Source organism: Drosophila yakuba, chromosome 2R (assembly GCF_016746365.2).
Source record: "Drosophila yakuba strain Tai18E2 chromosome 2R, Prin_Dyak_Tai18E2_2.1, whole genome shotgun sequence".
In the NCBI taxonomy this organism is placed as follows: Eukaryota; Metazoa; Arthropoda; class Insecta; order Diptera; family Drosophilidae; genus Drosophila; species Drosophila yakuba.
Window position 1 is genome coordinate 23,241,574 of NC_052528.2, and position 22,561 is coordinate 23,264,134.

Below are 22,561 nucleotides of genomic sequence, written 5' to 3' on the forward strand. Positions count from 1 at the left end.
TTTATTATTTTCGATTTTTTCCGTTTTTGGTATTACGTTTACGTCATTGTTTAATTATTTTACAATTACCATAATTATGCCAGTTGCCATTATTATTAGAAAGTATTACTATTCCTCCTCCGTTCGCTTTGGAAATGAATTTCATTACGTTAGATAGTTTGGCTGGGGGAATTTAATTTTTAATTTTCTTTGGTTTTAGAGTTTAGCTTAAGGACTATGAAATTTCGTTTTTGTGTTCTATTTTTGGGCTTTTCATCGTTTTTTGTTTTCATTTTTATTTACGTTTTGTTTATAATTTGTTGATTCTTCTATGCTTTCTTTATCCTTACGTTTTGTATTTTAATAACAAGTACAGAAGATTTCAGTTTTTTAGTTTAGTTTTTTAAAGTTTTAGCTGTCTCAAGTGGGGTTTAGGTTTAGGTTTAGGTTTTACGTTTTTTTTATTATTTATTTATCAGTTTCCACTAAATTACTGTTATTCGGGAGGGGCCATTGTGTCATTGTTGGGTTTGATTTTTCACTATGCAAACTTTCATTCGGGAATTACTATGGTTAGAGTATTCAATTTGATGGAGACTTTTTGTTTTGCTTGCTAGCTGTGTGGCGGCTGGCTTTCCATTAAACCATAACCATTAAATTAGTCTATGTTTTCATTTAATTAAATTAAACTTGACTTGACGCTATGAATTTCGTTATATTAATTGTTTTTGTTTATTCGCCTTGCTCGCTCGGTTTTCTGTGCATGCTTGCATGATATTAAATACAACACATTTTAACGTTTTTGTTCTTTTTTATATTTTGTCACTTTTGTCCTGGCACACAATTATGTAATTTCATTTGGCCTAAAAAGAATTTCGTGTTTCCAATTTTGTTTCGGTTTTTAAAAATCTCTTTTTTTACATATTTGAAATATTTGTTTTTTTTCGGTTTTTGTAAAAAATAATTACTAGCGAACGCTGCAGCGGAGTTTTGCTTTTTGCTTGCTGTTGTTTTTCGATTTTTGGTTTTAGTTTTGGTTTTGGTTTTGCTTGTGTGGCAGCGGCTAATCAATTACAAAAATTATTGTATAATTCGTGCTAATTGGTTATTGATTCGGATCTGGATTCGAATGTGAATCGATTGTGTATGGACCGCATGAGGTGGTGTCGATGCGCTGTCTACCATGCAAAGTCGATGGATCAGATGGATCAGATCTGGAGCTATGGTTTCACCCACATTACGTACACAATTCAACTAGTTTCGCTATGCACAGGGATATCGGAGATATCGCCGCCTCCTGGAACGGATCATCCCCCGCCGAAGGGGCGTCAAGATCCTCCTCAAGATCCTGCGGTGCCTAAAATTTATTCGTACATACGCTAATGCCGGGGCACGGATATGGATTGGGGCCCGGGATCGAGTCACACCGACCAACTGCAGCGGACTGGAGTCGATCTCGGTCCGCCTCCGTGTCCGCATCCGCCGGCCTACTCCAGTGTCCTTCTCTATTTATTGTTTACATTTAAATAAATTAATATTTAATTTATTATTATTTAGGCATCTATTCATGTTAACTATATTATATATATCAAAAAGTTTTACAAAAGTACACAATAATTCATAACAATTTGCATTCTATATGCGCGCAATTTGTGCCAGCGGCTGACTCTGCCCTGTTCCTTTGCTCTTTTGTTTCTGCTTCTGCTTCTGTTTCTGCTGCTGTTTCTGTTACTGTTTCTATTTCCGCCACCGTTACCTTTTCCGTTTCCGTTTTCGATTCCGTTTCCGCTTCCGTTCCGCCATTGAAATGACTGATAACGGTGTCGTTCCGCCCCTGTCCCCCCTATCCGCCCCTCTCCCGCTCTTACGCCCCCCGTTTTCCCAAGAAAAGGCATGCATCCTAGACACGCCCCTGTACTTATAGTAATAAGTGAAAAGTTTGGCCACGTCAACCCGCACCATCGCCATATCGACGGACGCCACTGGGGGTGATGGACACCTGGAGAATCAAAGGAGCGAAGGTGTAACGTCGTTTGCATGTGGATGCTTCGGGGATGGGACTGTGCAGATGGATTCGAGGCAAATTGCTCATACGTAATCTGTATTTACAAAGCGTTATTGTTATTGATATGGGGGCTAACCAGAGAGAAATGGAGGGTTCGTGATGAAGGCTTCTGCTGCTGCTCCTGCTCGTTATATCGATACGTTACTACTACAACACCTAACAAAATCCGTACCATCTGCTGTCTTGCTGTCTTGCTGTCCTGCTACCTCCTCCTACCTCCTAAAGTAATTTCGTCAGTTTGGTAATGCAAAATGTTGTGGAAACTCGTGTGGGAAAGTGTAAAAGTGGGCAACGTTCCGATGCACAACGGAAAATTACATCCTAATAGACTTAAGTCCTGGTAATTCCGACACTGCCTGCAGTGGGTTCAACCGTTCGACAATAGACCTCAGTGAAAGGATCGAACAAAGGACTTTTCCGAAAACTTGAAAGCGTCTGAGAGTGGTGGAGTGACAGATGGTAGTGGGGTGGGTGATCGGATTTCTGGTCACCGGGTCATCGGGTCTTGGGGTCATCGGTTCACTGGTTCATCGGGTGATTGGGTGATTGGGTGGGGGAAACTAACTTGAACTGAACCATTAGGAGTGCTCGAAGAGGTGTCTTTCTAGATCTGTGAGAGTGTGGGCGAGTGTGCTCTATCAGAGGGTTCTCTCAAATTGTTTAGTTCTTACTTTAATAGTTAATTAGTTAATACCAAATACGACTAATTATTTCTTAATTATTTACGTTTGTTTTTCGCCTTTAGGGGTTTCGGTTTTGGTTTCGGTTTCGGTTTCTGTGTCTTTTTCGGTTTCTCGTTTCGATTTTCTCATAGTTTTCATTTGCTGCAAGTTTATGTACGATAAGTTGTTAAGACAATATATATTATATAAATATATATATTTCATATATATAATTAATATATATATACGCTACATAGAGTTCACTTTATTACAAAAAGTATTATTATTCATTGTTAGTATTTATATAGTAGGTATATTGTTGTTCTTCTGACGCGCCACGCCCCTCTTCTACCTTAATTTGCGGCTTACGTTGCACATTTTGACTATATCTAACGTACATACATATACTATATGCGACTCATACTCATATATGTCCTATGTGGCGCATGGTTCTATATGCCGGTAATCCCGGTAATGCCCGGTATCCGTTGCTACCCGAATCCGATCTCGAATCTCGGCCAGAGTCGCTCCCTCGCCTTGTCGGTCGGTCGATGAATCTTAAAGATACGTGTTACTGTGCGTTTTACATACTCTTCCTTTTTCCTTTTTCATGTTTCATTTCTCATTTTTCATTTTGGCTCTTTTGCTTTATTGGGTTATACAAATGTTTACTTCCTCTTATTTGCATACTAAATAAAGACATTTTAGACACTTTTGCGGCTTCTCTTTGCTTTCTTCCCGTAATTGTTTTAATTGTTAGTTAAATCGCTCCCACCTTGACTATAGTACTTCGCATACACACACACATACGCGTATGTACTTGTGTAAACTAATTTAAGTAAAGTTCACGTTTCGCTCTTCTTTGAAAGGTGGTTGATACGCGGCCTATACTCGTACTTGTTGTTGTCTGAATGAAATTGTGTGTGGAACTTGGGGTTTTCCCCGTTTTCCTCTAATCGCTTGCCGCTCTCAAATTTGTAGTCTAGTAAATTTGGATTTTTCCATTCGTCTTTTTGTTTTATAGCTAACCTAAACGTTTCGTATTTATGTTCGCCAGCAATTAAATTAATAACTATTTATATTTTCCGTCGGTATCCCTTTTATGTTTTAGTTGTATGCTTTTTAAATTGTTTTTTTGTTTTGTTTTGGTTTTTTTTTATGTTTTATACTTCCGTTATCGTTTATCTAAAAAACCTATTCTTGTGGCAGTTGCTTTTTGTTTAATTAAATATTCATATTCTTTGTTCTAGTTGTAATAAAATATGCTATTTTGGTTTTGTTTCAATAGAGATTTATAATTAATTCATGCTTGTTTTTATTTCGTTTGAAAGAGGACCATAAATATTTAAGTGGTTTCTGTTTTCCGTTTCGTTTAATTCGTATTCCGTGGATTTGTGTGCTCTCTGTCACTGCGTCACTGTGTGTCTTCCTAGAACCATCTACTATGCCACATCTACTATGCATATGCATATGCATCGCTTCTGAGTTAGCTACTACTAGTGCTTGGTATCGCCTCCTCGCTGGAGAGGGAGTCGTCATGGTAGTCCCTATTCCTCGCAGGCACTATAAGGCCCCGCTGCTCAGGCAGCGCCACCATCTCCGCCACCAGTCGTTGATGTTGTAGTTGTAGTAGTAGAAGAAGCGGTAGTTCCTAGTCCTAGTGCATCCTGCCCCCCGGCTCCACTGCACTCCGCTCCCGCCTCTGAGCGAGCGCGGGTCCTTGGAGTTGGTGGAACGATTTGAACGAACCGGTCTCGTCTCGCCTTTGAACCTACTCCGGCTGCTGAAGTATCGCACTTTGCTGCAGGTCAGCTGGTAGGCGTGCCAAGAGCTGGACCACAGCCACGTCCTGAAGGCCACCAGCTCGGCGTCCTGATCCCGACATTCTGGCCTGACCTGTTCCTTGCTGCGCACTTTCGGACTCCGCTGGCTGCAGCTCCTGCTCTTCACCAGCTCCTGCTCGTGGCAGCTGGCCTCGCAGGCGACCGCCTGGCGACTGCGACCCCGGTGGCCGCCGCAGCCACCGCTCCACTGGCAGCTCCACCTCTGGCGCGCCGCTCCACAGCTGCTGAGCAGGCCGAGCAGGGCGCTCAGCCAGACCAGCAGCTGCGTCGGCGGCTTGGCCACCGCACCCGTCCCGGAGGCGTAGTACGGAATGGTGCAGCGCGTGGTCGCGGCGGGCACTACGGCACAGTCGCCGGAGAGCGAGGCGTGCGGCATCTCGCCCTCCTCGTCGTAGTAGAAGATGCCGTCGTGGCTGGCGTAGTACGGCAGGCGGTCGAGCAGCGTTTCCACGGCGTCCGGATCGCTTCCGGTTTGGCTGACGTTCCGCAGGGCCAAGGCCACGCTCTTGGCGCGGGCGTGCTCGCCGGGATGTGAGCTCAGCGAGAGCGTGATGTTGTGCACACGGCGGGTGGAGTTGCCCGCCACTTCGCCCTCCTCCGAGCGCGGTTGGCTGAAGTCCTGGCAGACGGTGCAGATTCCGGAGGCCGGTCCGTTGCAGTAGCTGTAGCAGCAGTCGTTGGGGCCGTAGCTCGACTTCTCCAGCTGCGCCCCTGTCTCGGGTATGTTTTGATCTGGCGGGGATGGGAGTGCACGGATGAGAACAGCATCCTGTGGTGCCGCAAGGCGTACTCACCTAGGCAGAGAAATGTCGGCTCGCCGGCATATTGGGTGGGCAGCGCAGGGGCGCGATCGGCGGGCAGCAGGTAGGGGCACTTTTGTTCCACGGTTTGGCAGACGCTCAGGCACGGCCGGATACGACGACGCTTACGGAACTCGGTCTTGCGTGTTGATCTAAGTGGGTGATGGAAATACAATTTAGGAGTACTCACTTTATTGCCATATTGAAATGACTAACTCACCTCTTCTGTAGTTTTGATATCACTGGATCCGTAGCTCTGGGATCCGAATTATTGGCAGTCGATATGAAATTATTGGATTGTTGTTCGGCCTCGGCCTCCGTATCCAGCTCCAGTTCCGTCTCCCTATCCGCCTCCGCACCCTTATCCACCTCGGAGTCCGCGTCCGCACTGCGCCCTAATCCAGCCTCGTCCTCCGGCAGGAGCTCCTCCTCGCCGCGGCGGGGCTTAGACAGGCCAACAACATCGTAGAATGTCTGGGCCAGGTCCCTGTCAATCGCCTCCTCCACGCTGCGGTCAATGCCCTTGCTGGCGTTCGAGTTTGTGTTCGCCTTCGCGTTCGCGTTCGCATTGGAGCTCTTGTCATGCTTCTGATTAATCTGACGCTCGTTCATGTTATTGCCGTTATTTGATTTATTGTTATTGCTGATTAATTTCAGAGATTTATGCTTGATTCCGTCCGCCGTCGCCGTTGCCATCGCCATCGCCATTGCCTCCGCACTCGCCGCACTCCTCGCCGAGCGTTTGCCTTTGCCCTGCCCCTCGTCCTTCGGCTGCGACTGCGACTGCGACTGCGGCGACACGTCCTTTGGCTCGGCGAAATACGGCACTAGTGTACTGCAGACCCAGCGACGATATGCTTCCTGCAAAACAAGCAATTGAAAGGACTCATCAATTATGCAGGTCCCTGGGCCACATTTAAATTATTTCGCTCGAAATTTGTGTTCGCTTTTGTGTCGTGAAAGTTTAATTGATTTTATTGAATTACTGCTCAGTAGGGGGAGAGCCTACATTTATATTATGTGTATATAGTAACATTAATAATGGATTCCATTTTACTACGCGTACGTACGGTGTTGCTATTTGTAAAATTTTCAAATGAAAAAAGGTCTAATGATACCCCTCAAAATTGAGTTTAAACCCTGATTTTCCAGCCAAAAAATAGTATTTTGGCAAAGTAACCATTTTTATGGTCCAATTCTGAAATGTAACACCTTGTTAGACAAGTAATCACAACCCAAATCGATTGGCATTCCAATTATAAATTTTTCATTTTTTTCCTTTTTTTGCAAATTTTGATGATGTAACCCCTTACAAAAAATGCGAAAAATGGCAAAAAATTGATTTTTGAAAAACCGACAAACTGTGATTAGGATTTTTAGTTTGGACTCTTAGGCTTACAAAAGAGTCATTTTTAGATGATTCTGTCTCATTTTGGCCAAATTATAAAGGTTACCCTCTTATCTTCAGACCGAAAAATAGGTATTTTGGCCACAAAAATCGAATTTATGGTCCAAATGACGAACTTTCTGCTTTGTTTAGCTCCTAATCGTATTCCCAATCGATTGGCACTTCAATTTTAAATTTTCAATTTTTTTCCATTTTTTGCAAATTTTGATGATGTAACCCCTTACAAAAAATGCGAAAAATGGCCAAAAATTAATTTTTGAAAAAACCCAAAGTTGTGATAGGGATCTTTAGTCTGGGCCTTTAGCTATGCAAAAAAGTATTTTTCAGATGATTCTGACTCTTTTTGGCCAAGTTATGGAGGATACCCTCTGTACTTGTGCTGTGCTGTACCTTGTTCACATTCTATAATCACAATCCTAATCGATTGGCCTTTAAGTTGAAAGAGAACATAAGTTTAAGATTGTTGGAAATACATTACAATTTCCAACAATTACCCCTTATGAAAAATGCGAAAGCTGGCCAAAAAGTAATATTGCAAAATAAACCAGATTGTTATTCGGATAGTAATGGAATTTACCCCGTTTGGCGCTGTCAAAACTCAGCTTCGAATGCTTGCCATACTTCATACTCCATACTCCACATATTAATCTGAAATCTGCCCTCCAATCTGACCATCCACTCCTCCCTCCACTCGGCCGACATATTTTTCATTTGGCAGCCAATTTGTTTCAAAATATTTTTGCTTATTCTTTGCTGATGCTGAATTTTGCTGTTTGTTCCAGCTGCTCTTGTGATTTTCTATGCTGTCAGAACTATTGCAGTAGTTTTTTCGGACTTTACCAGCTTCCCCCGCCGCCCAAATGCCCTTCGGCTTTCGGCCATAACTATTGGTCAAAGGCACATACCAAACAAACAACTCTTCGCAGGCCTGCAGAGAAATTCGGTCGGTACAGGTGAAATTTTTGCTATTTGCCAACATTTCTGTGGCTATCAATGTGTCGGTACTGCCATTACATTTGCCTGCAAGGACGGCGAGTCGGAGAAATGTCGGTTTTCAGTTTCATTGAAACATTGCTCGCCGGATTGCAGAATTGCAGGACTGTACGATTGCAGGATTGCAGGCTGCGGAGTGAGGGACTAAAGTCATTGGATTTTTGTTATGCATACACACACATTATATTGGTCACCAGTGGGCAGGCAAAGGAGCAGAAAATCTGCCCAATATTTATCCACATTCTTGATTGCCCCGAGTTAAAGTGCACCAAAGTGCAGCAAAGTGCACTGATTGTCTAAATCAATTATCGAATTTCGTGCTCGCACTCGTGTGCACAGAACAAAGCACTGCTGGGCAAAGGCCGAATGCAAACACAACACAGCACTAATTGAATTAGCCCGCCCCCCATTTCGCCCATAATGTGCATGTCCTTAGCCGGAGCCAAATATTACCTACCCTTGATAGCCGCAAAAGCGTGCACCGCATTCATAAATCACGCATACGCACTGTTGCCCTGCGGCCACTGCAGCTGGCAAGGCTAATTGTTTGCGTTTGCCGCCGCTGTCACTGCGGGCGATGGTGTTTGCGGCCAGAAAAATCTAAAATTATCCACCGCAACAGCGTGCGGCTCTTTCTGAGGATGAGGATGAAGATGAGGAGGCCAGACCAAAACTACTTTTTGGCCTAATCGCAAGCGGAGTTCAATCATCCGAGCGAGCTCGTGTCCCCAAGCTCGTGAAATGGCCAAAATAGTGGTGAGTGAATGGTGAGTGAGTGGTTCAGTGAGACCTGCTCTCATTTTGTGTTGGTCATGAAAAGCAACGGGCCATAAACTCAGCAAGCGTCCGACATTAAACCACAAATACTCGTCTACAAATAAATATACCCACGACTGCGTACACTGTGAGAATAGCTACTGCAGAGGGTCCCTGCCTTTCATTCACATAACACAGAAAAGGACCCAAGTAAGGAATATAAAAAGACGACTTTTACGAGTCTGTTTACTCGATTTTATATCTATATGCACCTACATAGGGACACAGGCGCCGTTGCCAGGACAACTTTGGGTTCTCTTGGCCTGCGTGGGCGAGCTCGTCATCTCGTCATCGCGTCCTCAGTGCCCCGCTCGCTAAATTATTATTTAATTACAAAAAAGTATTTGCCATTAATAGGACACCGTCGTGCAGAGTTCCTCGCCGCGAAACGAGTCCTGCCGCCGCCTCGCATGGCACGTGGAGGATAACTTGAGCCCGACCTGTCCCATCTGCTGTGCCACGAACTAACATGCGCCTGCACTCTGCACTATGCACTCTGCACTAAATGAATTCCGACGCCAAAATAAAAAGGCTCAAAGGGCGAACTCAATTAGAGGGTGTGCAGGTGCAAAGTTAATTGGAGCCTGTGCAGCGGATGGGCGCAGGGCGAGGGTCGCAACTTTCACGCCGAGGAGCTGCAAAAATCAATCCGAGCTGAAGAAGTGGATTTAAACTCATCCCCGACAGCCGGCGGAATCCATTTAAGCCTGCCTTCATTTAAATGCGGGGCGCAAAAGTCATTCCGCACGCAAAATCCCGATTTTCGTCCTTTTCGGCCATTACGCCGACACGACACCATCAGCATCAGCATGAGCATCAGCATCAGCATCAGCATGAGCATCAGCATTGGCATGGGCGTGCAGCCTGCAGCGAAAGGGGGTGGCAAGAGGACTCAGCACACAGGACACGGGACACAGGACGCAGGACACACATGCGGGCAGTAAATAAGCCGGGTTGTGCCTGCCCATCGACGTGCGACCTTCGCGCCTCGTCCTCGTCCTCCGCATCCGCCTCCTGGCGCCCAGATTGACCGGATGGAAGTGGGCATACAGGATGCGGCGCAGAGGAATCGGAATCGCGGATTTGTGGCTTAACATTTTTGAAACCCAATATGCGATAATGAGTCGCAGTCGTGTGCGGATCCGATGAGCGCGGCTTAATTGCAAATGCAGATTGGACGATGAAATTCTAATTTCATATACTTGCCGAGTGCGTTTGACCAGAAGAGTTAGCCGGTTTTACGGCCAGCCTTATCATCAATAGGAACAACGCTGAAAAAATATTGTAACTCCGCTCGCCTTTGTCCCTCGTAAACATTAATGGCTAACCTAAGGGTTAAGGGTCGTCGGCTGGGGGCAGGGGTCACAGGACACCGCCCACAGGCCATGGAAAAGCGACAACAAAGGAAGGAGCGACCTTTGCCACTGACCATCAGTCAGTCAATGACCGTTTCATATGGCAAATAATTGAATTCCCGTCCGTTCGTCTTTTTGAAAGCGCAAGACGGCCAGGGAGTCCTTTTTATATTTGCCAAACGGAGCAGACGTTGCGTGTGGGTTGATTTACGAGTTTTCAAATGGCCGCCATTGGAATTGCCACTGCCACTGCCATTGCCATTGCTATTGCCATTGCCGTGGCAGGGAGTTGGTAGTCGGGTTTTACTATCATAATTTCATAAGCCGTTGAACCAGAGAAATAACGCAAACATTGCCCAGGCCAGGCGCCTGGCAATAAAAAATATAATACACATATAAATAAGCCGCAGGGCGCAACCCGAACAACATGCGAAAATTATACCACTTTTTATTAGGCCAAATCGGCTCAGTTCGGCTGAGCAGCCAGCTTATTTGCTTATCGATTAAGGATTAAAGTTTAAAAGTGTAAAAAATCAAGTCCTATTATTTTTGCGAGTCCACAAAGCTGAACAAAACTATTGAATGAACGAACCACTTTACGATGGCCAGCAAAATGGAAACAACTTTGTTTGTCCTTGCATATTGTTTGCGTTATCGATCCCCACCACTCGCCCCCCATTCAATCCGCCATCGCCATTCGATTGGCCAGCTCTGTTGGTTGGGTTGGGTGTATCAGCGTTTATGCTCCTGCATTGGCCTTCAAATTCATTCGCAAACTGGCTGAGACATAAATATTTTATGGCTTTCTAAGCGCACTCCCGCCCCAACCCACCGCAGAGTGGCCAAGCCCCCATTTCCAAACTTCAGCTCGAATTTAATACACTTTCGTGTGGGCGGACTGTGGGTCCTGGTCGAGTGGTCGAGTGGCTGGCTGGTGTGGTCCTGGTGGTGAAGTCCTGGTCAGTGTGTTATGGAAACGTGACTGAATTCGGCAAAGATTTGCGCAGCACACAACTGCCGGGCCAGGACTATGTAATGTAATTGATATGGCGCACATACAGCACATACAACACCATACACCACACAACACATAGCACATAGCACACACAGCAGTGCGTATGTATGAAGTTGCAGATTGGGGACCTTCACACATACGAACATGAGGCTCGTATGTATGCAAATAAGTTATGATTTGATTTGTACCATTGCAGTAGATTTATGAGTAGTAAGAGCCGGGCATTACGGCTTCTCGACTCTTTCGCCTTTCGCCTTTCGACTTTCGGCTTTCGGGCCGTTTGGTTCGGGCCCACTCCGATGCCACGGCCATCATGTTGTTGCCAATTTGCATAATGGCTCACGAAACGGTGCGTGTGTGTGTGTGTGTGTGCCTTTGTGCGAATCGCGAGCCCCCATAAGCGTGCTACACTTTTTTATGTGTGCGAAATTTAAAACACGTTTATTAAAATTCACTCCATAAATAACCATCACCATGATTTCTGCAGCCATTTTATGCAAATTCGAAATTTATCTGGTTATTGTTGGCGCAGAGTAAATACTTCAATTATGTCAAGTAGAAACAATAACCATTCGAAGCAAATTTATGCCTGTTTCGTGTGTAATTGCAAGCTCATGTGGCTACAAGAATATGGTCTCCTGTATAACCAACGCCACAAATGACAAGCAGTGAAATATTCCTTTGAAATATATTATAAAAAACAGTTTGGGAAAAGTTTCAACTAAGACGTAGCCTTGCAGGACATCGCGTTCGACCACGATTACAATGCTGTGAATGCGGTGAATGCAGCGAAGACCCGCTGAACTATTCGGGCCGAGTGGCTGTGTGTGCGCCTGCTTATTTTGTTAGCCAGCTCAAAGTGGCCTGGCCACAGTGGCTCCTCGCTCACGCCAACGCACTTGACCAACTGTGGAGCTGTGTGGATCCGGGGCAACTGGGGAATGGGGAAACTGTGGAGCTCGACACGGGCAAGTGCGGCACGTGTTGTCGCATTGGCTATGGCAATAAGCAGAAGCAGAAGCAGAAGCAGAACACACAGTGTGCACTGCGCTTAAGTAATGCCTTTGCTGTTGGTCCAAGGATAAACTTTTATTTTCCATCCATTCGCGAGTGTGCGTGCCCGTGTGAGTGTGGTTGTAAGTGTAAGCGTGGGCTGTCCGCTTTCTTGCGGAGCGGTTTTTGCAGCTTGCAACCAGCGAACAAACGCCTGGCAAGGGCCATTATGTACCCCTTCAGATACATTCCCCGTGCCCCCAGCCACGAAGCAACCCTTCGTCAGCACTTTCTTGTGTGCCACTGGTTTGTGTTTCTGTTTCTTTTTCAGTTTCTGTTTCGCTTTCGGTGCCTGGTTCATTGCTTCGTTTGTTTTGTTTGCCACACGGTCACGTGTTACCTACTGAGTGCAGCGCATAAAGCTCGGTGCTCTTACTATCCCCCTACCCGTACCCCTACCCCTAGTGCATCCCCAACCCATTTCCCCAACCGCTACGTGCTGCATCCGACAAATACTAAACTTAAAACCGCAAAATCCCATAACAAAATGCCAGAGCTCCTGGCGCTTTAACGGTGCCAATGGGGACAACGGGGACAACGGGGCGGATGAGTGTTTAAAAGGGTGTCCGTCCAAATTATCATGAGCATTTTTTGGCACATTTGTTCGGCCTCAGATTCAGATTCAGTTTCATCTGTATCTGTATCTGGTGAGCTGTCCGCAGTCATTTGCCGCCTCTCCATAATTGTCCGTAGCTGGTTTCTGGTGGCTGGTTGCTGTTGTCAACCCGGAGTGCTCCTCCACTCGGCTAATTGGGCAACAAAATGCTGCCCTAGTCGAAATTTAATTGCCTGTCATAACTGGCCAACAACATTCGCCATTGTAAACATTCCAGCAAACTCGTACATACATTTTCATAGCGGATGCGGAATGTGGGTAAATTTTTCAATTACCGTGTTTGCTTTGAGTCCGGCGCCCACTCGCTTTTCGAATCATTTTTTGTCAAACGCGACAGACAGTTGAAATGTCAGCCCCAAAAACCCCTTTCCCCCCTTCCCCTCTCTTTGTGGGGAATAGAAATTTGCATATTTAAGTGAAATTTACGCTGCGGCTGATGTGAAATGTTTATGACGGATATGTTGGTCGACAAGTGTTGGAATTTATGTAGCCGTCATTTCTGGCGCAGCATACATGCATAAACATTAGGGCAAACACCCACTGCGAGTACATTCAAACAGATAATGTACTCATTTCAAGGGACTCGCATGACGAAGGGACTATTCCATCTAATTAGCATTTGGAGCCAGTCCAGTTGGCCAACCGAAGTACGGACACGGACAAACACATTAGCTAGCACTTAATTAGATCGGATGTGGCCAGAAGACGGATTCTTTGGGAAACGCATTAGCAGAGGATTGCATTCATCGCATGAGGAGTGAGTCGAAAATGGATTACAAAACATAGAAGTCACTGGATAAGCGCCATTAAAACTTATTAGCCTTAAGCTGGGAAGTAGTAGTAGCTCCTACTCCGGGAATACCATGGCCTGGTGCCCATATCATGAGATCGACATGTTTTCAAGCTGAGTAAGTATTTTAAATCGATGTGGAACTACAGGCGTCGTCCATGCAGTGCATCTGCCTTAACCTTTCAGCGCAGCTGCTCTTTCAGCCCGCTCTATTTAGCCGTAAATGCAATGCTTAGTTTGTTTTGCAGCTTCCGTCCGGTCGAGTCAGTCAGCCGTTGAGGGCGCTGATAGAGCCCCAAGGATGGGGAATGGGGGATGGGGGATGGGGAATGGGAGCCCCGCCTGTTTGTCTGCGCACTTCCCATCGTTGGCCATTGTGCCCCTCCCATTTCAGCGCCCTTCGGCTGCCACTGATTTGACAATTCAAATACAATGGATCTGGATGCCAGTGGCACACACAAGTAAATAATGCACAAGCCGAGCTCAATGTGTTGGGCGAAGTCAGTCGATTTCCCAGCACAAGTGTGAGGATGGGGACAAGGGTGATTGGGTGAACCACGTCTGCAACATTTGCCCGAGAAATATGCAGCCATGTCAATGGGCCAAGAAGACAGAAGAAGTCAGTCAGTGAGTGAGGCGGGCAGGCCATGTTCCATATTTCAGATATGCAGCATGCGCAATTCCTCGAAAGCCGCTTAACTGACGGCAAATATGAATTGAAACTTTAATTAAAAATAAGACGCGGAAATACCCATCGAACCATGTCCGACCCAATAAGGCGCACATATGTAAATAAACAGCGCGATGTGGGTCACAATGCCGATTGCGAATGTTCGGTGGAAACTATTTACACCGCTGCACCAATTGCAAGGACTTTAAAAAGTGCACAATAAACAATGAACAATGAACTATTACCAGACCAAAACTAAAGTATTTCACCCTTTACCTAATATCTTTTTAGTGATGTCACACATCAGCTTACCACAATATTTAAGCAGGGATGGATTGGGCGGTGGGCTTTGTTTAATCAGCTTATAAGTTATAAGTATACGAATCCATTTCAGACAGACAGAGTCACAGGACACAAAACAATTTCTAGCCGACTAATTTGCTCATTAAGCTGCGACCGAGGCTGAGTCATTGGCAGCTCATTACAGGCAGTTAAACACCCTCGCCCAGGACTCACACACACTAGCATCCAGCACACACTCACCCCCACACACACATGCATACAGAAAGGGGGTGGGGCATAAGTTTGGGAGGCGGCTCACATGCTGAGCGCCAAGAAGAAGGAGCAGGCCCCAAAGTATGAATGACGCTAATGCCTGCCACCAGTCGCCCGGGGAGCGGGACATCCGGAGTCCTGAGTCCTGAATCTCTAACTGAACTGAGGTCCTGCAAGTGGGCGCCGAGTGGAGTGTATTGCTGGGTAGCTTAAGTTGTCGTAGCCGCGTATCTATGACGTCAGCGTGCAGCGAAAACCGCAAATAATTCATTGGCCTTTGTTGGCCTCAGTTCTAGTCTCGTTTTCGTTTTCGTTCTCGATTTCGGGTTCGATGTAGAGCTTTTCCCGGCTCCACGGCGAAAAAAATATTGACAAGGATCAGTAACAATGAAAAAAAAGGCTTCTAATCCCTCGGCCAATAATAACGAACTGCGATTTTCTTGAACCAGCTTGCAAAGAATCCAGCAACGCCTCATACCCCTACTAAAATTACTTGGAGGGACACTTTTCTCCCGGTGTAGCTGACGAGAAAGAGCGAGGTGACAGACAGTGCGTGCGAGACAGAACAAGAAACAGAGAGCGAGCGTAAATTTAAATAAATGCTTTGGAGCACACTAAAAGCGATTTATCTTTGTCGATTGTGGATTACGAACATGCCCCGCCCCAAAAGCCACCGCCCCTGGAAGAGGGAAAAAAAACATTTTTCATATTGTGTCAGCAACGAGCTGGTTGCTCTGTATGTGTATGTGTGTGTGTGTGTGTGTTGGCCCTATTTGCGAGTGTGTTTGTGAGTGGGATTGTGCGTCTGTTTGCACAAAGACTTGTCAGTCAACGTGGGAGCAGCTCAACCGGAGCTGGAGAGGATTCGCGGGGGGCTCCACAACCCAAGGACCCCGAGGAGCAGAGCACAAGGAGCAGCTGCTGCCCTTGCCACCCAGCCATCCTTTGTCTGTCCTGCGGTCCTGCGGCCCGTCTGTGTCCTGCTCATCAGACTTCGTTTTATTGATTAATCGTTTGCTGCTGCCTGGGGCCCACTTCCCCCTCCCTACATCTTGGCCACATTAGCGCTCCTTCGGCCGCTTCTGCCGCTTCTGTTGGCTCCAATTGGCCAATTTTCCGCTGCATTGCGCCATTTATTTGCCGAAGAGGCCCTTCAACTGAAACTTTGCCAGTACCGGGCCTACATGGCGTATTCGCATTACTTCTGAGGGCCAAAAGCGAAAGTTGCTCCTGTTATCAAGGGGGGCATCCAGGGCAAATCAGGGGAAAACTTTTACATTTCATATGGGGCTGGTGCGTCGATGTGGGAAATGCGACCCAAATGCGAAGCAACCCATACATTCCGGTATCGATTGTAGCCCTTTTCCGGAATATAATTTGAAACTATACTATATCGTTCGTACTGGAAGTTCTTTCGATTGAGGAGTTGAAGTTACTTGGGAAAAGCTATCTTCCCTTCTACTTCGTGGCAGGATATTTTTAGCATCCTGCTGGGGAATCTCGGCGAAATCAACTTTTTCCTTAATCCACCGTGCACCGCAAAGTGAAATCTATCAATCTGGAGTCCTGGGCCAGCTGCTCCACTTCCACTGCCACATTCACCCTCGGCAGGATTATAATCTGGAAGATGCGGCGCCCACGCAAAACTCGATAAATTGCTAGATTGCACAAAGTGGCAAGCTGGGAAGGAGGCGCCCAGGACGAGGACAGCCAGGATAACCGGAGCAGAATGCCAAGCCAAATGCCAATGCAAAAAAAGGTGGAAACAAATGCCTGGGCTGCCGGAGGGGGCGCAGGGGAAAAAAAGATTATTGGAACACAGAAAGTTTTTCCACTGACTGTCGACGCACACATGTGTCCAGCCGCAAAGTGACTGTTTGGGGGGAGGGAGGAGGTGTAAAGGACATGGGGTGTACGGCGGTGGGAGGATAAAGAAGTGCAAAGCGGACCTAACAAAACGCGGCTATAGTGTAATACAGCTCAGCGTTGTCAGCTGTCGCCAGGCGACAACAGCAACAAATCGTTTATGGCCCAAACACCTAAGCAAATATGGCCAAGAGAGAGAGAGAGGGAGGGAAAAGAGGGGAGGGAGGGCGTTATCCTTCGGCAGGACATGTCGACATGTGTGTGTGTGTGTGTGGGTGGCTGTGTGCGATTGGCGCACATAAGTGAGAATGCGTGTAAAGTGTTTGTAATCAATCATTTATGAAATTACGCTACTTCCGCTTTTGACAATTTTCTTTCGCCGTCACAGGCTTCTTATAGAACCAATACCGCCCCCTCCCCCTCCCCCTCCCTCGGTTCTTATATGACGCAAGGTTATGTGATATGTGTCTATATGTAAAATGCAAATTTACACACTGCCACAAAGTATATGAAACAAAATCGAGTGGGGAAAATAAGGAAACGAAAGTCCCCCACATTAAATCGAAATCATCGATGGAAATAGATTACGGCCACACGACAGCCAACTTTGATGACAGCAAACACAGATAAAGGATTTTGGCCAAGCCAATTTGGGAAATACACACAAAGCCCACACATCTAAGCAATCTACGCAATTGATTAAATCACTTGGAATCAGGCAGAAACTTGAACTTTGGCCTTATTGCTCTCCGGTGGAGTTTAAAGTTTCACTTTGCTGCCTCTGGAGGTCAATGCTTTATTGTGGCTTTGTGCATAATAAAGCTATCTTATGAATATGCATCATCTATTTGTCATTCATTCGGTGGAAAACTAATTGGGCTCTGAGCAGAGTGGCAAAATTTGCTGTTTCTTTGCGAGACTTCTTAGGGTGCTGATATCAGTGTGTCCAGTCTTGCGATTAAGCTGACTAAATATTACATAACTGGCTGTTTCTACAAACTGATGAATAAGCTTGTATCCTTTCCTTTTGTGTCCTGGTTGTAAAGATGCATTTCCCTCAAATGGCTGCCCTAAAAATCTATTAGTCTGCTCCACAAATATGAGGAAATTATCGAATCGCCGCAATGATGCGACCATCAACGAACTCTTGGTCTTCGAAAGGGGCAAAAATGTTTCGCAAACCGCAAATAAGGACACAAAACGTTGCCTTGAAGCAACGGAGCAACGGGTTCCGGAAAATGGATTTTCCCTTTGCGGTTGGCCGCAATGTCAAGCCTTTGCGACTAATTAGAGGAGCTGCGGTGGGGAAAGGTGCGGTAGGAATCATAAGTAAATATGCACTTGGTGTAGTTTGGAGTAGTGAAATCTGAAATCGGTTTACTGGACCATGGATGATAGCGCAGCCCAGTGATAGCGATACCAATTCCGATACTAGCGGGGTTAGGTTGGCTAGGTCCAAACTCTACGCCACTCGGGCCATGTGCAAAAACGTGTTTTGTGCTGGAATCTGGCACTTGGAAAGGCGAAGGAAAAGGCGAAGAAACCTCTGCTGAATGGCCACCAGGAATGGGAGAGCGATGGACAGGAGAAGCGCGCGCAGTCGAACATTCGAATGGCTCCTGTCGGTCCCATTGCCCAACTATGGCCATTTAAAAACGGAGCTCGTAAAATATTATAAATCCCAAAAACACCTTGATAACACTAATCTCTAGGAAAAGTTGCATACATATCTGTTAATTGATATATTTTTGAATTTTCCTAAAAAAAAACATTGGCCTGTTGAAACTTATATAAACTGCGAAAAAGTTTGCAGAGTCCCAAAAGCCAAAGAGGCTGCGAGAAAGAGAAAGAAAGAGGGTTCTCCCAGAGAGCGTGTGCTGCTGACACCGCAAGAGAGCGGAAGAGGCCCTGGAAATCTCTCACCAGCTCTCACCAGCGCTGACTGACTTCCAGCTGAGAGCGCACTTTTCGAACTAGAATTGTGCTAAAGCTGCTGCTGCTGCTGGCGACTCTCTGCTCTGATTCTCTTTTCTCCATTCTCCGCTCTCCACTCTCCTTTCTCCGCCACCCTTTCGCCACTCCTGCAATCCCTATCCTTCGGTTAGTTTAAAGCCCTTGTTGTTGTTGCCTCTGCGGCTGCACAGCGCATTAAATGTGTGCCACCAGGCGTATGCGTAATTTAAATTTAAATTTGTGTGTGTACATATGTCTGCCCCTAGCACCTGCACCACCCTCTCCCCTCTCCTCTCCTCTCCCTTATCATCATATCCACCCCCCTCACAGCCCACTCCCACTCACATCTTGTGTATTTTTGGCCCGCGTTGTTGTTGTTTTGTTGCCGTCTGCTTAGCATTTGCCTCAAGTTTTGTTAATCAGCGCAATTCACATTTCTGTTTTTTTTTCTTCGTTTTTTTCGTTTTTCACTTTTTTCACTGCCTCTCTCTCTCGGAGATTTTGCAGTATTCAAAAGGTTTTCCTTTGCCCACAGAGACCCTCATTAGCGTAGTCATTGTTTCAGCCAGCTTTTCCTTCGCCCCTTCAGCCATTTCAGGTTTTCAGGTTAAGGAAAGGAATCTCTGGCCGACACTCGACGAATAATTACCAATTATATGGAACAGACATCAGATATGCACCGAAATGCCGAAATCTCGAAATCTGGTGTTCCCATGTAGCGGACAACTGCAGCCGCGCTTAAGTGCCACAAATTAACCGCAACGTGGACTCTGCGTCGCTCCTCATCCTGCTCCTCCTCCTGCTCCGTCATCCTGCCCCGTAATTACGAGTCTGAAATATGAATCCTTGGACAAGAGTCCTGGCTCGCTTATGGGCCAAAAGCAGCATGAGCTCTGCACTGAGAGAATGAAAAATGCCCAAACGGGCAAATGGCCAATGGGCGGGGCAGGAAATTTAAAATGCAAAAAGGCTTTGTTCTTGGCGGAGTAAAGCTTACTATTTCTGACATCTGCTTTGCCTAGGGAGCTGCTTACTGTGAGAGTGAAACGAAGAACCCTTGATAAATAGATAAGCCTAGATGCCCTGAAAGCTTAACTCTGACCCTTGGTCGCACACTGAAAGAAACCTTACAACCTTATCTGCTAGTCTAGTAATTGTTGTCATTGAACTTCAGGCAAAGGTCTCAATCACTACCTATAACATAAGTTTCGTTTTAGGCAGTTAATATAAGTTGTTTTTAGATAATAGCTAAGTCTGATTTCTCCCAGTGTAGATTCCGCTCTTAGGGCTTTTGGGTTTGGTTTTGTTTTCAGTTTTTCCCTTTTTTCGCAGCGCAACTTTAATAATTAATGAGCAGCTAAAAATGTCACGCGGTGCGGAAGAGTTTCGGCCTGGGCCAAAGTGGAAAGCGAATGAGGTTTTGGGCTTAATTGGGTTAACGGGGTTGGAAGGCGGGAGTGGGGCGAGGAGGGGATTAGATGGGTTAAGGGCCAAGGATATTTCGGGGGGAGGGAGGTGAAAACTAAACTCACCTTGCAGTCGTCGCACTGGTTGATCAGCGAGTAGACCTGCCGGCAGTCGAAGCGGAAGAGGATCTCGGCCAGCTCGCAGGTGATCCTGTTGGCCAGTCCATCGACGTCCAGCAGGTCGCTGAGCACGCGGACGCACTCCTGCCGATCGGTGAGGCTGGCATTGAGGGCCAGCGTGTGCAGGGAGCTGAAGACGCTCCTCTCGCAGCAGTTGCGCAGCCGCAGGACCTTCAGCCGCTCCAGCAGGTGACCAGGTGACTGGAGGCCGCACAGGTGCTGCGGACTCGACTCGGCGGAATCGCCCAGATATTCAAGGCACTGTTGTTGCTCCTGCTGCTCCTGCTCCCGCTCCCGCGGATCCTGCTGGTGAGCCAGGACCGGCTCCTGGGCATGCAGATGGCTGTAGGACAGCGTGGGCTCCGGCTCCGCCTCCTCAGTAGTGGTGGAGGACACGTCCACGTCCGCGTCCACGTCCACGTCCTGGTCGTCGGTGGTGCTCGGAGGCCGCTCGCTGGCCAGCGGGGAATGGCTGTCGGTGGCGTCCATCGCGTGGTCCCCAGCGCGGCGCAAACGCATCTGGGTTGTCTTATAGTTTACGAAATACTTGACTTTATTGTTACTGGTGGCACTCCGCTTGGCCTTGGAGGCCACTGGCTTCTGTTGCTGCTGCTCGGCGCAGGATCGCGGGCAGGTTGGGGGCCCGGGTCCCTCATCGACCCAGGCCATGGGCAGTGTACCAGCCGAGCACTGACCCTGCAAGGAAGACCGAGAACATTCATAGATATTAGCAAGGATATTGTAGGTACTCGAAAGGTATACAGGACAATGACACTGATGATATGAATGCTGGACATTGCCATGTGATTACGCAAGTCATAAAGGGGTTATAAACTTCAGAACAATAAAACCCGAATCTGGAATACGATGTTCTTAGGAGCTCTTAACCAAGATTTAAGACCGACAATTGAGGAATACACTTAACTGGAGATTCGTTGTCTCAATTTAATATGGCATTTAATCTTTTAGTTCTGCTCTGTTTTCTGTGGACAGCTTCTAAAACAATAGTTTGAATCGATGCAATTCTCCAAGTCCCAAGTATCCCTATCCATATAAACGAATGTGAACCCCAGGTAATGTGTTCTGAAATGCAGTTCATATTTATTGAAACACGCTGCTCCTAACACCACTCCCCCCTGCATCAATTAACTGTCTTGTGTGATTTAAAAATTAAACCAACCGACTGCGATAGCCACACAAACCACCCACACACACAGCTACACCCAGCTACACACACTGGGGAAAGCCAACGGGGAGCAACAACTGCATGCAGCAGGAAAAACAAAAAGCACACTGGTATATTGGAAAAGTTTGCTCGGCCAACAACAACAGCGAAAGTCATAAAACGCAAAAAAAAAAAGCAAGTAAATAGAAGCCAAAGCTGCGAACAGCGAAAAACAAAAAAAAACAGGAGCATTGAGTGCATAAAGAGCTGATGTTTTTGTTATTAAAATGACCGCACTTCGTTGGAATTTTCCACATGCTTGCATAAAACTCAAGGCAGCGGCTGCAGCAACAACACAGGAGAGGCGGAAAGTGGGCGTGAAGTGGGTGGGAAATGGGTGGTAAGTGGGCGGTAAGGACGCGTTTGCGGAGCTGAAGAATTGCAAAGGAATTTACTATCAATATTGGAGTACCAGTGCCAGGAGCTGCTGCAGCAGGAGCTCCACGGACTTGGAGCTGCAGCGGAAGCTTAAAACCTTTTGCGACTTAATCGTTTTCCGGTTAAAGCATGAATATTTATGAGCCCGGCAGGAAAAACTGTATCCCGATTGCTGGCACTCAACTCAAACTTGAACTGCACGTCTATCAGAGGTGCCTTAAATGGGCAGGATATTATCCAATCTGAGGTGATTCGTGTTTGGTGTGAGTTGAGCTATTCAGGCTTCAACTTGGGCTCTAGTTCATGGCGATTATAACTGCAGAGATGCACACGTATAGTGTGTGCAATGCAGCGTCCTTGTTAATATCCTGTTAAACACCGAACTTATCCAATTGGAAATGTCAAACATTTCGCTCGATGTAAGCTCCTTTGCAAAATTTTAAACATCAATTTAAGTCCGAGTAATCCGACTGCACGCTGCTCGAACAATACGGGCATTATTCTCTAGAGTATGCACAGGAAATTCCCTTTTTTTTTGTTGCCAAGCTGAGAACAAATTCAGAGTCAGGAGCGGAATCAACTTGGCAGCAGCGATGACCCTTTGAACTTTCGGGCAGTGAGTAATATGCAACAATCAACAACTCTCAATTGCTGCGTGTCCTGTTCGCCGAGCCCTGTGTTCCGAATGTCCTGTGCGCCCTTCTCCCCCCGATTTTCCTCCCGCTTTCCACTCGCTTTCCACCCACTCTCCACCAGCTTTCCACCCACTTCGCACCGCACCGTACGCCCGCTCAATCGTTTTCCATGTTCCCGGGGCAATAACAATAAGCAGCAGAGAATTTCACTTGCAATACGCACAAATATGCCCAGGCCGCGGGGCTCGAGGGGTGGAAGGGGTGGAAGGGGTGCACGAAGGGTCTTAACTCAAATGA

The 22,561-nt window shown here is 46.6% G+C and overlaps 1 protein-coding gene across 4 annotated transcripts in view; it reads right to left on the reverse strand.

Moving 5' to 3' along the window:
* Nucleotides 1-401: 401 nt before the first annotated feature.
* The window catches only part of LOC6532104, a 34,909-nt gene continuing 12,749 nt past the window's right edge, over nt 402-22,561 (reverse strand). For all 4 annotated transcript variants that reach the window (XM_039372100.2, XM_039372102.2, XM_039372101.2 and 1 more), the window contains 4 exons: nt 19,973-20,722; nt 5,571-6,211; nt 5,345-5,502; nt 402-5,282 (listed from right to left, as the gene is read on the reverse strand). In XM_039372100.2, the coding sequence (XP_039228034.1) occupies nt 4,270-5,282; nt 5,345-5,502; nt 5,571-6,211; nt 19,973-20,722 (2,562 nt within the window). In that variant the 3' untranslated portion in view covers nt 402-4,269. The remainder of the gene's footprint in view (nt 5,283-5,344; nt 5,503-5,570; nt 6,212-19,972; nt 20,723-22,561) is intronic.